Source organism: Ptiloglossa arizonensis, chromosome 3 (assembly GCF_051014685.1).
Source record: "Ptiloglossa arizonensis isolate GNS036 chromosome 3, iyPtiAriz1_principal, whole genome shotgun sequence".
NCBI classification, from domain to species: domain Eukaryota; kingdom Metazoa; phylum Arthropoda; class Insecta; order Hymenoptera; family Colletidae; genus Ptiloglossa; species Ptiloglossa arizonensis.
The window spans coordinates 30,038,384-30,056,216 of NC_135050.1; the positions used below are offsets into that span (position 1 = coordinate 30,038,384).

Here is a 17,833-nt window from a genome sequence, read left to right on the forward strand (position 1 = left end):
GCCCCGGCCCCGGCCCCGGCCCCGGCCCCGGCCCGGAGTCCTTACCGAGCTCGCATCGCGGAACGTCTCCACGGAGTTGTCCCGCGGCTCGTTCCCTCCGATGGAAGCAATTAAAATAATGGTGCGTTCCACGGCGACGACCTCTTCGACCTGACGCTGCAACGTGGCTCCGCGCGAAAGTGGCCGACTCGTGCTCCCGTTATCCCCCGCGACGCTATCGCTCCCGATCGATCGAATCGCGGTGAGTTTCGTCCCCTCGGTTTTTCTTTCGATCGAACGCGGTGTTTCGCGACACGCGGGGTCCCGCCTCTAAGAGCGGGACGAACGGGACGCGTAAACGACGAAAAGAATTCCTACGGAGGTGCTCTCGTTTCGGCCACCGACTCGTAAATTCGACCGAAGCTCCCCGGCGCACCGTGCGTCGACGCGAGCGCGCTATCTTTGTTCACAAATTAGCGACACGGAGCCGCATTAAAGTACGAATTACGCTCGCGAACGAATACTTTGCATCGCTGTCGGATGATTTATCGAGAACCAGAAATACCCGCGCGAAGGGGTGTCTTTGCGAATTTTGACGACGCGATGCGACGAGAGAAACCGAACGCTTCGCTCCGGAACGCTATCGTCCCTTGCGAAATGTTCGGAAATCGAGATAACCGATCGTCGATGTTTCTTCGTCGAAATAGATCCAACTCGAACCGAACGGGATAAAATTCGTCCGGTTGGGTTTCGTTTTCGTAAAAGTAGGTTCTTGGAAACGACCGATCCGAAGGAAAGATTTGCTCGATACCGGAGTCGCGGTCGTTCGAACGACTCTCCTCCGCGTTTCCGTTCGTAAATAATATCCGGTCGAATTTTCGCGAGCTCGTTACCACGGTAACTAACGAGAACGCAAAGTCCCGTTTCTATCGCGACACCCTGTATTCGCGTTTCCCGAGTTCCCAGACAGGGTGGTGGATCCTTTCATAACGGTCCGCGACAATCGACGGGCATTAATGGCCCCGCGGGTAACGCTGCCGCGCTCTCCCGTGGAACCGTAAATTACGATAAATCAAGGTAATCTGTACGGATAGATGACGGACGTGTCGCTCGGCTAAGTAGTTCGCGATGTTCGCGCCTCGGCTGGAATTGGCCTTGTCGCGACCAATCCCAGGACGGGGATCCCCGCGCCGGGAGACCGCGTCGGGTCTGGCTTAATAATCTAGGAAAGCTCGGCTCCCGAGCCCGATAAATTATTCCCCGCCATTAGATCCCACCAGAATTATTCGATTAAATCTTGATTCAGCCGGCGCGCGATCTTCCGCGTACATCGCTCGCGACACGCGCTCGAACCCCACCGTCGGTTTTGCTCCTGTCGGTGGAACGACCTCCCGTTGATCGGCGTACTTACGAGCCACGCGAAATAATTGACCGAACCGGGGACCAAGCGAGCGCCACCGTCAGCTGTTTTTCGACGACCTTTCGAGGGTGAATTTCGACGATCGCGCGCTCCTACCACCCCGCAACACGCTCACACGGAACACGCTTTTTTCCCCACGGGGAAAGATTCGATCGCGGATTCCCTGCTCTTTGCGATCTCTCGGCTAGCGATCTTGTCGTTCGCGCCTCTTCGAGTCGACGCAACCAACCGTTCGAGAACGCTTAGCTACGAAAGGACCGTCGCGTTCTCTGTTCTCTGTTCGCGTACCGATACTCGAACGCTTTCGATGTTCGAACGTTACGCGAACGAAAAGTTTTTACCTCGGAACGAGGCCGCGTTTCGCAAACTCGCGAGTACAAATCTATTCTCTCCGGCGAAGAAAACGCGCATCGGTTCGCGAATTACGAGCAACGATGTTCGCGGAAAGTGTATCGGTTCGACACGACGCGCAGCTTTTTCGAGGCACTCGTACCCGTCGAACGTTCCTTTCCAATTCAAGTTGGACGTACGAACCGTGAACCGTGTCGACGACCTCGTTAACCGAGCCCGAATCGGGTTCGTTGCTGTTCTCTCGTCTCCGTTGGAGGTCGAGGCTCGCAGGTGTCGTCCAACGGGCGGAGACGAGTGCGGCTCGTTCGCTCATCGAGAGAAACGTTCGATCGGTCGAGAAGGCGATGCTCCGACCCTCCCGCTCTTTTCCTCGTTCTCGCTGTTCTCGTCGCGGTAGGTGTTTTTTTACCGGCGCTGTTTTCCTCGATGTCGCAGCGCTCGTTGTCGTCGTTGTCGTCGTCGTCGTCGGCTTCGATATCGTTATCGTTCTCGTTCCCCTCGGTGTCGCGAGCGTCGGTGTCGGCGTCGACGAACGCTTTGTAAATTTTCATTAGGCGAGGCGGCCTCGCGAAAGCGTGAAACCGAGCGCTACGGCGCTACGGCGCGACGGAAAGGGAGAAAGTCGCGGAGCTCCCGTGGCGCGAGATAACGGACCGCGAGAACCGTCCGCGCCGACGGCCATTGTGCTCCATCGAGGACAATAGCGTCGGGGATGTCCCTATCTTCCGCCAGGAAGTTGATATCGCGATCGAATCGCGGTCCAATTGTAATTGGATACTCCGCCAGACACCGAACCGTCCACGAACAAAAAGAAATCCTCCTTCGGTGGCTGCGAGCAAACTTTACCCGACGTTCTCATCGATTCCAATTCCTACCGAGTAATCGAGAGTCGCTCGATGACGGACCGGACCTCCTTGGAATTATCGGCCGGTACGAGGCGAAAAGTATACCGGCCGCGACGGAAATGCAACGATCGACGAGTATTCCGTTCTGTCTTTGTCGCGAAATCGAACACCTTCTTCGACCGCGAACGAGACGATACGGAAGCTGGGGACGCGAATACGGTTCGTCGAACGATCGTAAGGAAAGAAACACGGCCGCGAAACGTTCCTTCGAAATTGTCGATCGTCCATGGCGGATGCTGCTCGAACGCGTTCGAAACGTTGGGATGAACGCTTCGAAAATTTCAACCGACGCAAAATTGCTCCTCTCCGGTCGGTTTCCGTCGGCATCGTATCGATCCACCGGCGTAGGATTCGACGATTCTCGAGCCACCGTCGACGATGACGCAAATGTAACCATTGTCGCGGCGAGCTTCCATAATACGCGGTACGTATTTGCATCGGTCGATCGTTTCGTCGCGAAACACTCCGCGCGGACCGTACGGTTCCGAATTCGGTTTCCGGACGTACGGAGATTTCCGGTCTCCCCGAAGGGTCGAGCGGAGAAAACTCGAGTCAAGATCGGGGACAGGACTCGGAGAACAATAAACTCGAAGGAAGAAAAGACGAGCGCGTTTCAAAGGAAATTCGTCCAAGTTTCCCTTAGGTATTTCCAATTCGTGGAGGACTTTGAAGCGGCCGGAGCAAACAGGCGCTCACGGTTCCGAGCGGGTTGGAACTCCTCGATTGAAACCGAATCGGTCGGTCGGCTCAAGGAGCGCAAATTTAACGTCCAGCTTGACCGATACGCGCGCAGCGATACGTGGGTTTCGTAATTGGACGCGTCGGTGGAACGGGGAGGGTGGAAACGGGTGCAGGTAGCGATCCCGCGTTAATGCCGGGACGGGAACGGTCATTAGGATCCATCGGGACGAAGCAACGACAGTTCGGTGACGCTCAGGAGTTGTCCAGATCCCGATTGGTTTCTCCGGTAACGAGTGGACCAATCCGGCCACGGCGGGATGTAAGCCTGTCGCACTTTGCCGCAGCTGCGGATGTCAGGTGAACGTTGTCGGCCGTAGGGGGAAAGTCAAGCGCACCTGGCTCGTTTATTCCGGTAATTTATACGACACCTCGTCACTTAGGGCAACTAACGCTGGTCCAGCGTGAAATCGATACATCCTTCCGATCCACGCCCGAGCTCTCCGACTTGCGACCCAACCCCGTGTTTTTCCACCTGTTCGAGGCTCGATTCGATCACTTTCCTCGGTACCGTGCGAGCCTCGAACCAACATACCGAGCCTTTTTTCCTCGACTTCGAACGGAACCGCGCTCGGACTCGTTTTTAGCGGGAGCGCCGCGAAAATCGCGTAGAAAATTTGAATCCCGAATTAGCGACCGACGACGCTTCGAAGTTTCCCCCGGTACCGCGCGAGTTCGCTTTTTCGGTTTCGAGTGTTTCTCGATCGTTTAAACGGTGCATATTTTTCTTGCGCGGGAAAGATGGATATCGAAACGCGTATCTCGGAGCTCGAAAAACATCGTCTGTGATCGAACGAAAACACACGGTGAGCGCGGCTCGAAGAAAATATCGAACGATTGCGGTTCGTCTCTCGGAATCCTTCGAGAAAACACGAAACCGTTAACGGAATTCAATGTTGCGGGGGAACGCGGGCGAAATATCGGGCGCGATTTAAATTGCAAACCGGGTTTTTCTCGCCTTCCGATAATTTGCGGTCGGGTGAAGGAGCAATTATCGCGCGGCTGCAATTGTCGGTGATTTCGTCGCGAGAAGAGAATTTCGAACCGCGCGTCGAATATTGGTAGGACGTGGCTCGCGAATTCGAAAGGTCGAATATCTTTCGAGGATAGGGGCGATTCGACCATCGAAGCTGCGCGTAATCGGATCGATCTCGTCGCTGGATACTTTCTCTACCGGTGACGCGGCTCGGCCTGTTACTCGGACCGACCGAAATACTCTCCGAGGGGATAAACCGGCCCGTGCTCGGCAAATACGAACAGAGGGCCGGAGAAAGAAAAAAGAAAAAAAAGGAAAAAAGGAGTAGCTCCTAATAACTGACCGATACCGAGAGCATTTGCATTTCGAGTCCCCGGGTCGGAGGGGCGCGAGCGAGAACGTGTGCCACGAGACGGTGCGGAAACTCGATTAAAAAGCTGACCGAGCCGCGCGCTCGTATCGCGCCCGAGGGACACGCCGGAGGCGCGATAACGACAGTTCTTTATATTCCACCTCCGTCCAATAACGAATCCTCTCGTTAGCGCGATTTCAACGTTTTCGCTCGTTTCTTGCTCCCGCCGCCTCGCGTTCCATCGCGTTCCATCGCGTTCCATCGCGTTCCATCGCGTTCCATCGCGTTCCATCGCCTCGTTCTCGTTTCTCCTGTTTTCGATGACGCTGGACCACCTCCGTACCCTCTCCCGTTTCTCTCTCCCCTCTTCGTATTCTACCTCGCCGCGCCACCCTATACGCTCGCGTACGCGACAGATTTTAATTAGCGATATACGCGAGCCGCGAGCGATCCAAGTTCGCGGTTCTTTCGTACACCCTCTGTTATGTTTTCGCCCGCGTCCTCTTTCGTTACTCTTCACCCCATCTAGGTGGATTCTTCTCTCCAGCGTGGCTCTCCGTTATCATCGTCGCGTCGTCCTTTCGATCGCGATCCAGCCATCGAAACTTACGGCGCTAGTTTTTTTCAACGATTTTCGGAGAGTCGAGGTCGACGCTGCCCGGAACCTTCCAAAGAATTTATAGGAATCATCGCGGGGGACCGACAAACTAATGTTTTCGAACGCGTTTTCGATATATTCCGAGACACTTGGATAGACGGTCGTCCGAGAATCGACCTCGTCTTTCTCGCGTTCGAAAACTACCGTTCGACAACGCGCGAAACTCGTGCCGATATTTAGAATCCGATCTTTCAAAGATTACCCCCGTTGATGAAATTTTCGTTGTCAAAAATAATGTAGTTAATCGTGGCTAACGAAGTACAAACAAAATATTAATCCGTTTCGTTATCGCGTAATCTGCATTGCCGATTCATAGGTCGATCCGCTCCTCTGCGTCCTCGTGGTAATTTCGATCGGGAGGCTGCAAAGGTTTTCGACGACGGGCAAAAACCATGGACAAACGCGCGCAAACCGGTAATAAGCTTTCTCCTCTCGGCATTTATGCGCGCGAGATAATTACAGGAATCGATAAATTTTACGCGGATAATCTCCGGAAGGCTCGTAACTCGGAATTCGTAGACCGTTCTGATATTTCAACGTTCGCTCGTATTACGAATGCATTTTCGAGTACGGTGATCCTCGGTTTTAAGGTCGAAAACGTATTCTTCGTTCTACGTTCGCGCGAGTGTTACGTACGGGAGCGTTTCGCGCGACGCGCGATTAAAAATAATTCAAATAGAATCGCGCGTTAAACGATCCGTTTGCAAACACTCTCGTGAAACTGTTACGAATATAAAAATCGTAAGGTTTAAAATCGCAGTCGATCGAAGAGAAATATACGGAGATGTTCTATTCCGCGGTGGATGTACGATGTTTCCAAGTTTAGAAATGTTTCGTGCCACGAGTACTCGCAACGGACTGAAACGCTCGACGTGGGGTATTCTCGCGCGTCGAAGGATGATCGATAAGGGTAAATTTCTTAAACGCGTTCGAGCATCGAAAACGAAACGTTACGTCGAACGAGGAAATGGGCGAGGATCGTCGGTGTCGCGAGAAAGGAAACCCCGAGCGGCCCGTGGAGCACGGGGTGCCATCGATACACACCGGTGAAACGAATCGAACCGCCATACGTGAACCTCGTATCGGATTTCCCATGGGGTAGGGGCCTTCGAAAACAGAGAAATAGTTTATCTCGCGCCGGCCGCGTTCGAAACCGGTCACCGTCCACGGCTGCCAGATTCTCCGGCATTTTTTCCCCGAGCCCGTTTCGCGCCCGTCGGGCTAAATGGAATAGCCCGGTATCAAGGGGAATACCTAGAACAACGCACGAAATGGTCGACGATTCGAAAGCTTTCAACCCATCGGGGCTAACCGCGATCCCACTCCTCCGGTTCTGCACTTCGCCCCTTCGCGCTGAGACTCTTCAACCCCCTACCAACACCCTACCGACACCCTACCAACACCCTACCAACACCCTACCAACACCCTCTCTGCCCCCAACCCCTTCGCCAGCCCGCAGGATAATGGCGATCGTCGTTTAGCCACTTCCGGTGGTTCGATAACGTTGCGCGATTTACATGAGAATCTTCCCGGGAATTTCCACGAGATCGGCTACCGGGAGAAAAGACCGTTCCGTGTCCGACTCGACCGTCCCTCGTTTTTCTCCCCTTGTTTATTTCGTCCTCGAGGATTTCGCGATCGCTTCTTTTTCCCCCGAACGGTATTTCCAACGCGGTTTCCCATACCCGTTCCGTCGATAGATTTATTCCACGACTCGAAGCGACGGTTAACCCTTCGACTCGTTCGCATCGAGGAACGCAACGCGTTGCGTCAACTGCATCACCGAACGCGGAGTGAAGTGCAAACGACCCCCTCTTTGAACGTTCCTTCCCAGAGATAAATCTAAACGAGTCGACAAGTATTTGCGACCTCGACGCTCGCGAACACTATGGATTTCGTTTCGAGAACATTTCGGCGATCTTGAAAAACGACGGAACAATGGAATTACCACGATCGTAAAGAACGTGTTTCGTGCTTTTTTTTACACCACCTATCGACGATGGTACACGAACGAATTACAAAGTAATCGACAAAATTTAACTCGAACCGGAATACGCGATGCACGAACGTTTGAGAAATTCGCGCGATCGAAGAATCGGACACGATATTTTCAGCGCGGCTTTTCGTCCTCGTCCGTCGATAAAGTTGCAGCACCTTTGCGAGTCGACGAGTGCAGCAGTTGTCGCGAGATGGCGCGGTTTGCGTTTTAACCTGACGCGTAAGTCGCGTCTGCGCAGAATCTGCAGTGTTTCGTCAGCAGTTGGAAGCGTCTCGCGTTCGTCATAGATCGGCGGTATGTTAAGATGTAGCGAGATTGCGTTCGTTTTTTATTTCGAAAACGTGAAAAACGCGGCCGTGCTATAATGTAGCAACGAGTGTTCGAATTTCCGTGGACGTTCGAAATTTCAATCGGCAACCATGACCGACCATTCGGTCACGATCAACGAAGAGGTTAAGACTCCGTTTCCTTCCGGCTTTGCCGAAAAAGTGCACCGCGACTGGATCAAGTCGGATAATCCTGAAACGATAGTCACTTGCAAACAAACGAAGGACGTGCAAATTTTCCACGGTACGAATCTTTGTTGTCGATCGACGAGCAGCGATACTGTTTTCAATTGGAATTTTAGGATTTTGGCGCGCGGTAAGTACTATACTATTACGTTGTACTTTTTGGTCGTGTTTACATTTGCTGTGATTGGTCGTAAATCGATGCGCGGAACGAACAGACGGTCCAATGTTTGGTAGTCGATGTTCTTGAACGAAATTTCGTTGAAAAAATTAACGTTAGTCGCAATAGTATTGAGATATTTGTCAGCGCGCGATTGCTATTGTTTTGAAAGCTACCGGTTGCGGAGTACTGTAACAACGCGCGATTTTTCTTTTCACACATTTCCACGTTATACCAGCGATGCGATTTAAATAAAACATAGCACGTATTATATTTGTCTAGGTAAAAGTTTACAAAGAGTAGTGTTAACTTTGGATCAGAATCTCGGAAACTTTGTTTTGAAATCCGTGTCCAACAGTACTAACGAGATTGGAATCACGAATGGTCAGGAATGGTGTAACGTAGATTTCGAGGCAACGAATACGAATACGAATACGAGTACGAATACGAGTACGAGTACGAATACGAATACGAATACAAATGCGAATGCGAATGTAAATGGAAACGAAAGTAATAGTATATACTTTATGAAAATACATTTCACCGCCAATCGATACGGCACTTATCGTCAGAATATCATTTTGTATTTCGGAGAGTATCCTGTGATACTTCAAAGAATTTGTATGGACTGTTTACCGACGAAAGACTTTGCGAGGATTCTCGATGCTACGAATTATCAATTTTCTCAGAACCCAAAGACATGGATGAACGAAACGTTGCTAATTCAGCAATTCCGATCGCCAGTCGTGCCGCCGAGAGATTCAATGGAGGACAAATTATCTACGATATATCCATATCCTGACAAAAATAACTTCTTCTTAACTCAGGAAACCCTTACGGATGCTTATTTAACGCAGGAAAATTACAGAGGTCGTCTTCACGAATTGATTACCGTGGAAGAACTAGCTAGACACGAACAAATCGCCAGATACAACGTAATCTCGCATATGCGTCTCCTTTCTCATTATATTTTGACTTCCATGGGCGATGCATCCACCATTGCCAAATACGCGCCAACCGGTGAGCTCTTTGCCCAGGTGAGATTACTGTTAACAGTTATATATTTCCTTTTCTTTCTCTACTCCGCTCCTCTCTTATTTTGAAAATTAACATTTGCTTTGTTCAAGTTAACGGTTCATATATTTCTTCCTCGGTTTAACTCTCAGAAAAATGTATGACTAATTTTTATCACAGCTGCCGCTGAGTCGTGGTATCTCGGAAGATACAAAAAGCGGTAGGCTGTTCTTGAGAGGTTGCACTAGAGTACTTTTCAAGAATATATTGTACAAATCGGAACCGGTCACGATATTCGAGGGCCACATAGAGGATAAATGTACTCAAACCGTGTATATCAGACTATCGAAAGAATGCGTGAAAACCTTAAATTTGGTAGCTAATACAGATTTGGAGGTGCAGGTGCAATTTCTATTAAATCGTTCGCCTTTTTGCGAGTGGCATAGAGCTGTAGATAGCCTTCCAGATATAGGACTAGTTTTTTTAAACAAGACACACATGGAAGTAAAAGAAGCGGAGACTTTAGATCTGCTAAATGTGGATTCGTCTACCTTTAGAGAACATTGGGATTGGTTCATACTGTATCCTTTATTGAACATAGAACAGAGAAGAGCTCTGGTTGTCATGACAACCCCTATAGAGATTTCTTTGCCACCTATTTTGTTACTCGGACCATTTGGAACAGGAAAAACGTTTACCATTGCCCAGGCACTTCATATCCTACTTACCAAAAGCAGCGAGCACAAGATTCTGCTTTGTACGCACAGTAACAGCGCAGCGGATCTCTACATTAAAGAATTCTTCGACGTTTGGTACAGAACAGAGAAGTATTCACGATTGAAACCTGTCAGAGTCTTTTACAAAGGTCGGGCTAAAAACACGGTACGTTCACCAAGAAGTTGAAATAGTTGATCCGCGTCGAAACGCTCCTTTCGTTTTCATTGCGCGATTTCAGGTACATCCGGTAGTCCAGAGGTACAGTTTGATGAAGGAAGACGGTACTTTTCGCGATCCAACCGAGGAGGACCTCCGAGATTGCGGTTTAATCGTGACGACCTTGGCGGCATCTAGTTCTTTAACGTGCTTGAACTTGTCGTTCACGCACATAGTGGTAGACGAAGCCGCTCAGGCGTTAGAATGCGAAGTTCTGATACCTCTGTCGTTGGCTACTCGACAGACTCGTTTAATTCTAGCGGGTGATCAAATGCAACTCGCTCCAGAAATTTATAGCGACCTAGCCAATGAACGCGGCCTGGGTGTGAGTCTTCTCGAGAGGATCTACGGGATGTACCCGCACACCCATCCTTGTAGAATACATCTTTGTCAGAATTACCGTTCTCACGAGGACATCGTTAAATTTACGTCCGAAATGTTTTACGACGGAGTCGTAAAGCCTGCTAGTAATTTATTGGTAAAGCATCCTGTATTAGAACCTTTGACCTTCTACGCTGTTCAGGGCGAGGAAGTGCAGGTACGTTCGTTATTGAAACCGGGTGGCGGTTAGAATTTTCGATGGTTGACACTTGGACGGTAGTTAGCGTTACACGCTTCGTGCTCTTTAGTGCTCTTTCGGACGAGATACTCGACGACCGAGTCGACTCGCAGTTTGCGCGAAGAAACGAGGGGGGGGGGGTGTGTGTGTGTGTGTGTAGCTTTCGGTGTCCTTGCGAGGCCAGTCGATTTAGTTTTAAACATACGAAATTTGGCAACGCATCGTCCCGATGTCTCGTCCGAAGGAGCCCGTAGCTCGCCAAAGTGACGTTCAAATTCAATCATTTCTCTTTCGTTTCTTTGTCGACAGGACATACATTCAACGGGGTACGTTCACAGTAGGGAGGTATACGAGGTAGTTAATCGTGTGTTAGAGCTGAAAAACAGTTGGCCGGTAGATCTTTGGGGACCATACGGCGATGGATCGATAGGAGTGCTGGCTTATTACGCGGAACAGGTGCAGAGGATACGCACGGAATTGCGGAAGCGCAAACTCTCCGACGTATCCGTCGAAAGGGTGCTGAACGTCCAGGGGAAACAATTCACCGCAGTCTTTATCAGCACCGTTCGGACCAAAACCTGGTGCACGGTATCTGCCGAGAGGAACGTCAAGGACTACGGCTTTTTAACGAATCCGAGGCTCTTGAACACAGCTATCACGCGGGCCAAATGTTTCGTGGCGGTGGTCGGGGACCCGATTGCGCTTTTAACGATAGGTTCTTGCCGAAAGCTGTGGCAAAGGTACTTGGAAATCGCCGATCTTCACGGCACGGACCGAGAAACTCTCAAGTATCATCTCAGCCTGATCCCCGAAGTTCCATTCACCACACCATTGAATCCACTGGCGGAGGAGTTCATACCCAGGAATCAACGGTACTCCTACCTCGTCGAGTACGTGTCAGTGCCGATGATGTATCCGGTGATTCATTGTCCGGATTGCTGGAAGTAGTTATCGCCCATCATAAATGCTACCTTAATTACGACTTTCAGTATTTTGTTTTGATTTCGATTTAATTTTTCAATGATTCTGTACATACGTATCGATTTTTAGAGACCAGCTGTTTTTGTAGTTCCCTGTAATCTTTTCACGAATTTTTTGTAACAATCGGTGGAAACGATACAGCGAACCTCGGGATGCGTTCGGGCGGTACGAGATCCGAAACTCTTACGTTGGCCACTAACGCGAAGAAAGAAAGGGAAGATGCTTTTGTTTGTTTCATTGTTCTACTTTCCTTATTCGTTTTGTAATTTACGGCAAGACTCGCGAGCGGATGCTGCGATTATCTTTCACGCGATATGCAGCTGGTCTTACAATACATAAATATCGTAAGAGATGGTTGAAAGAAGATGCGATGCGATGCGATGCGATGCGATGCGATGCGATGCGATGCGATACGATGCGATGTGTTATAAGAATGCGATATACGCGACGTGCAACGGAACTGAATACATTGATGCAATAATAAATAATTCTGTATGCGTTGTAAGACAAGTGTATAGTTCAACAGCTTAGGAAAGATCCCTGAGAACGCGGTCTGAATGCGACGAGTGGGTGAAAAGTGAAACGGGTTTCAAGATATTAAATGTTAAATTTATAAAAATACTTTGTTCAAATGTTCGAACCTTGAACCTCTAATATATCGAAAACTCTTCGACGAAGAAGACTGAAATTTTTAACGAACTGAAAAGAAAATCGAGTTTACAGGGACGCGTAGTGGGGGTAAGGGATTGGTCCACCGTTTTCCCACCGCAGAGATCCGTTCTATGTCGCGTCGACCTGTATAAGTGTGCTTTTAATGTATTCGCGAGTGTACTTTCCGCATACTCCGGTTGGTGTTTTATCGTATTTTATCACAAAGTGCAAGATTCTTGACCGTGACGTTAAACAACAATTTGGATATCGATGCGTTTTAGATGGTGAAGGTGATTGTATTTGTAAATGATCGATAAATACATGTTGTAGCAGGTATACCTTGTAGTGTAACGCGTTGCTCGTGGTAGGCCCTTGTACGCATTGTCCTGAGATTCCTGGAACAGAGCTCGCGCGAAATATTTTGGCCGCTCAAGGCCACCGAGCTACATTCTCGCCTGTTTACTTCGATCCGTTGTTTCTTTTAAAGCCGGTAAAAAACTGAACAGAGACAGCGGGCTAGTCGCGAGAACGGCCGCGACGGAAGAGCACGAGAATAAATGTAACAGCGATAGAAAAGGGCAAACGGGTGTCATTGGTAGCGAGAAGAGAGACAAAGTGGACCACGGTGTGACGCATTCGTAAGCGGAGAGATATCCCTTGCTCCGTAAGAGAGGGGAGAATTGACTTTGAGCAGCTAAAATATTTGGCGCTCGTTGTTCGAACGAGTCGCGATCAGGCCCAGGCACACGATACGCAACGCTGTCTAGGAATCGCTGGTTTACAATGCTCGCACGTTCAACTTGCACCGCGACCATTTCGCGCTGTATCTCTTCCACCGGTTGTACAATCGATCGCATAATTTACCGAGCTGGATTATCGCTTTTTTCGTTGTTATTTCTCGAAGGCAGATCCGTTTAGAGATCGGTGAGCTTCTTATCAGTACTCGTATCGATATCTACTATACAAATATAATTTTTAAATGTATCTTTCCTCGAGTTTTATCATTTTTTCAGTGAATCGTGCACCTTCGGTCGGGAAATGCTTAAGTACTTCGGATTGCATTATCTCTCTTCGATCATTGTTACTCTTCGTTGTATAGAATGAAATTTTGTGATAATCTATTTTGTACATGAACAGATACATACATAAATACATATATACATACATATATATATATATATATATATATATATATATATATATATATATATATATATACACACATATATATATATAATGTCTTATTTCGTCTGCAGGTTCTTGGTGGAAAATGGGTTGAATTGTTTCTATAATAACAAAGAAACAACATTCAATGTTATCATTCACACCGTTATTTTCCTGATCACTTTTCTCACATGTCTCTGTGCTTTTTCTCATCTTCTCTCACTCCCGCCACACGTCTACTCGTTCACTCGTCTTCCTACCAATCGAGATCCAACTTATCGACGCTAACCTCGCTACAACTGAGGGTGCTTTCCTTACATACATATATATATTTTTTTTGTCCACTGAGCGGAACGCGACTATCGCTACCACTTTTGTCGCGCGAGTTTAACATTTGTACGAAAGCCTTGAAATAAAGAAAATGTCTGTACGTAATGTTTCGCTCGCGGTTTGCATTCGCGACAGGAAGAGTCAAATGGTCACCGACGACCCTCGAATGGCTGAAGGGAGAACGTGAAAAGTGCTCTTGGTTTTTCTTTTGAAAACCGCGCACCTTCAGCTTCGCACGTCGAATGAATGCGGCCCACGACGAGCCGAACAAAGGCGCGGCCGTCTGCTTTTATTTCTATAATTAAGGACCACTCTGCCGAGCATTACGACGATGCATCTTCGAAGCAAAATAAAAAAGGAAATATGTACTCGACTGCATATACGGTTGCTCGTAAGCAATCTTTTGTTCGATCCTTTTCAAAAATTTGTATATTTTGTTAAGAGAAACAACGGATGAATATATATAAATATATATATATATATATATATATATATATATATATAGAGTAAAGGGGATCACTACGCGTAAGTAATACGACCAAGCATAACGAAGCGAACGTAGTCAATTATTGTAACCGAACCGAGCACGTGATTGGGAAATAAAAACATCGATGAAATTTTTCGTAGCGTAATTTCCTCGTTATCTGGAAACTTACTCGATCGCGTTTCGAAACACTGCGAGAACTTTGAAATTGTTTCGACGGTGCGGAGAAGAGCGAGCTAACCTTGGGACAACAAGTGGAACGATTTTTGCGCGACGACGTACGAAAGGTCGAAAATAAAATTGAAGAAAAAATACGGCCAGGAGGTCCCGGGACGAGAAGGAGCCGAGCGAATGGACACCTCCGGTTGAACTCAATTTTCCACTAACAAGGGGTACATCGCCGAAGGCATCGACGGAATTCTAGCCATATTCTTGCTCCGTTCGATGCCTTGGGACGGCAGATCGACCAAGCGTATGGAATTTATAGTAGATACTTCCGCGTTCGGGACACGGTAAGTTTTTAATTCCATCGTGCTCCTATATTAAGTCCGCTGGATCGGATCGTATATTGCGAGCACATTTTACACAGAAGGGCGAAAGCTTGGCCGTGCTTTTCAATATCGATGCGAAATTATTGAATCGATTTTTAATTTTGCTTCAATTTCGAATAGCCATTCAACGTTATCCTTTCGAATTATAGAATCACTTTTACGAACGATCATCGATACGTTCGGTAAACGTTTTTCATTTTTATTCGTACGCGCGTTCGTAATAAATAATTCTCGAGCTGGTTAAATTTGATTTACGCGATCGGGCGTTGAGGGGACGCGGTGCCGGCCGATGCTTACAAAGGACGTTGATTCGTGCGCGACGAGTCGATACGAAAGCCGCGTGTTATTCCTCGAGGGTCAACGCGAATACGCGTAAAACGCGATACGCGTTTCCGAACATTCTCGGTAACGTAAGATCCAGTCTCCCGGAAAGAAACGGAGTCTCGTACACGTTTCCTTCCCCTTTTTCCTCGAGCGGTACAATAACATTAATAGCTGCGGCGCACGATCAACGAAGCGATACGTATTCCATAAAGGGGAGACGCATCGCTGCGCCAACAGTCTCGGAAAGCAATATTTTGGTCGTTTCCAGTCGATACCGAAGTAACGGAGAGATATTACACGGGCGGCATTAGCGCGTTTCCAGTGGCTGCCGCATCCTCCTTTCTTATTGCGCCGTAGGCGGAAAGTTATATCGGCGACATTACGCCGCTCTCCATCCATATTTATACCAGGGGGAGGGAAAACGGCTCGCGATATATTGTGCCCGCAGCTGTACCAGTCCGGTGATTTCTGTTCCGCGAAGGATGCGCAAGATGCGGCCCGAGTCGTGGCGAGGACTGCTCCTCTTCCTCCTCCTCCTCCTCCTCCTCCTCCTCCTCCTCCTCGGTTTATAAGGAAGCATCGATTTTCATGGCCGGCTCGGTGGTTCTCCCCGTCGAGCATAAATAATACCGGGATTCAATTCGCGAGTCTTTTGTACGGTTCGATGTATCGCATTAGGAAGCGGCGAGTGGTACACGAGGCACCGTTTCCGTCGCGCGGCGATACGCGTATACGACGATGTTGCGGAAAATCGGTGTGCAATAATTCTCGCGGCTCGTTGCTCGGAGATTTTCCAGCGGTGGTTCGGCGAGGACGCGCGATCCACCATCGCCACCCCGGCGACGGAACTCGATCGTAACGCAACGAGCGAGTTCGAGCGTGGTCGGTTTTCGTCGTTAACGGTGACGCCTCGGGACTCGTTGGCTACCCTCTTTCGTGCGTAGCGTCTTGCGTTTTCGTTCTCGGCAAGTACCGAATCGAGATCCGCGATCGCGGCACACCGGACAAACTCTTCTCCTAATTGCGAGAGAGCGGGGCGGTTCGCAATTTCGGCGTTGATCGAAAGGTTTGCCGGCAACTTCGATGGTTCGTTCGCAAAAATAGAAGTTTTCGTCGAGTTCCGTGCACGAGGGAAAAGGAAAAGGAAAAAGAAAATGGAAGAAAAGAGAGAAACGTCGCAGCCGGGGGGCGCGTTTACCCTCGACGAGGAGAGGGAAGTTTAAAGATCAATCGAGGGGTAATTAAGGGCCGTTCGGTGAAGCGGCCGAACGGGGGATAATTGTATCAGGCAGCCGGCATTTCGGAGTTAATCCCGCGCTTGATATCGGGCTAGCCAGATACGGCGATGACAGCCGCAGGCTGATATACATCCCGGGGCATTGTCGCGAACGTGAACGCGAACGCGAACGCGGGACACGCAGAGACGCGGCCGGGCCGGGCCGCACACGGACGCGGCTAATGCGCATCTTCGATGCACGGTTATACATTCGTGTGTACATTTGACCGTAACTCCGTCGACACAGCTTGCGTCTACGCGAGTCTACTTGCTCGCCCGATATTGTTCTCGCTGCGTGTCAACGTGTTGTTACCCCCGGTACGCGGTTCTCCGATAAAATTATGTCCGCGACGAGTTACGTTTACGGGACGAACAGGGACGTCGCGATACACACCCGCTGGATTATGGTAATTCGCCGTGACGCGGAAACCGAGGATACGAGTGTCCGTGATGCTGCGGTGATTCGAGTTAACAGCCACCGCTGCGAACTCGCGAGGAACCACTTTTCTCGCGGGACAGCTGCTCTCGAAGATTCCTCCCCGAGGAACCTTTCCGTTACTATATTTCGTTTAGCGGGACGAAACGATCTCTGGACCGAACCGCGTACCCGAGTAACTACGAACCGTGTACACGTACACGAATCGAGACGAGCGGATCAACTTTGTCCACAGATTCGACAGACACCGTACAAAGTACCACCATTTCTGTACAACGATTACGATTCGCGTTACCTTCGTAACGATAATTCGTTATTCGATGTCGCGCAACGTTCGCAGGTCGAAGGCTGTTGCGTCGCGGCAATACTTTTAAACTAAATGTAACAGCGACACGGCATGGTAAAAAGCAGATCGTAAAACAAAGAGATCGCACCTACGTAGCGTATTTTACTTCCGGTATTATTTTGTAACGGATGGAAGTAAACCTACAGCGCGACCCACTTTGTTCGAAACACCTTCCGAACACGCCGGAAAAGTTTTTCGGCTTACTCTCGAGATACCTCGTATCGGTTTAAAACGATATTACGTCCCTGTTACGTTTTCGCCTCTATACGATTCTATGCCGCGAACATTTCTAGTCTCCGTTGAAACAAAAGTTCGACGCAAAGACAGAGACGAACACGTTGCAATACGAGTACTTCCCGAAGAAAAAAATCCAAGACGAGAAAAACTTGCTTCGACTTTCTTGCGCGAAATTTATTTCCTTTTAACGTTTCGACGAACGATCGACCCGTATCGGACGAATGAAAAAAAGAAAGCTAAAAATTCGCCGACCCTTGTTTCGCGTTACCTAGCGCGCAAAAATAAAAATATTTGCTCTCGCAGTTTTCAAAGTAACCTTTGCACGAGGGACTTAGCGATGCGTCGAGGGTGTTCGATCTTTGAAGAATTAGCAAACACAGCCGGTATTTCGCGAACTTTAACACGCTCGGCACCGAGAGCAATTTTATCGCCCAAAAGCGCCCTGTTGTAAAAAGCTGTACGCAAAGTTAGTTCGAAGGTCCAAATTGCCGGGGGCACTC

The 17,833-nt window shown here is 49.0% G+C and overlaps 2 protein-coding genes across 13 annotated transcripts in view; one reads left to right on the forward strand and one right to left on the reverse strand.

The window, feature by feature from the left end:
* Positions 1-17,833, reverse strand: part of Ph4alphaefb (prolyl 4-hydroxylase subunit alpha-1) — a 243,083-nt gene that overhangs the window by 23,049 nt on the left and 202,201 nt on the right. The gene's annotated exons all lie outside the window — the stretch shown is intronic.
* Positions 7,644-12,521, forward strand: LOC143144857 (putative helicase with zinc finger domain). The gene is made up of 5 exons (XM_076307697.1): positions 7,644-8,020; positions 8,330-9,084; positions 9,242-9,943; positions 10,017-10,532; positions 10,863-12,521. The coding sequence occupies exons 1-5, from the start codon at positions 7,798-7,800 to the stop codon at positions 11,499-11,501; spliced, it is 2,835 nt and encodes a 944-aa protein (XP_076163812.1). The 5' UTR covers positions 7,644-7,797; the 3' UTR covers positions 11,502-12,521.

What these genes read in the sequence shown, in the direction of transcription:
- LOC143144857 (XM_076307697.1), top strand. Translation starts at nt 7,798, where the DNA reads ATGACCGACCATTCGGTCACGATCAACGAAGAGGTTAAGACTCCGTTT. An exon ending in TTTTAGGATTTTGGCGCGCG is followed by an intron (nt 8,021 to 8,329) that starts GTAAGTACTATA and finishes ATATTTGTCTAG; the next exon opens with GTAAAAGTTTACAAAGAGTA. An exon ending in TTCAGGGCGAGGAAGTGCAG is followed by an intron (nt 10,533 to 10,862) that starts GTACGTTCGTTA and finishes CTTTGTCGACAG; the next exon opens with GACATACATTCAACGGGGTA.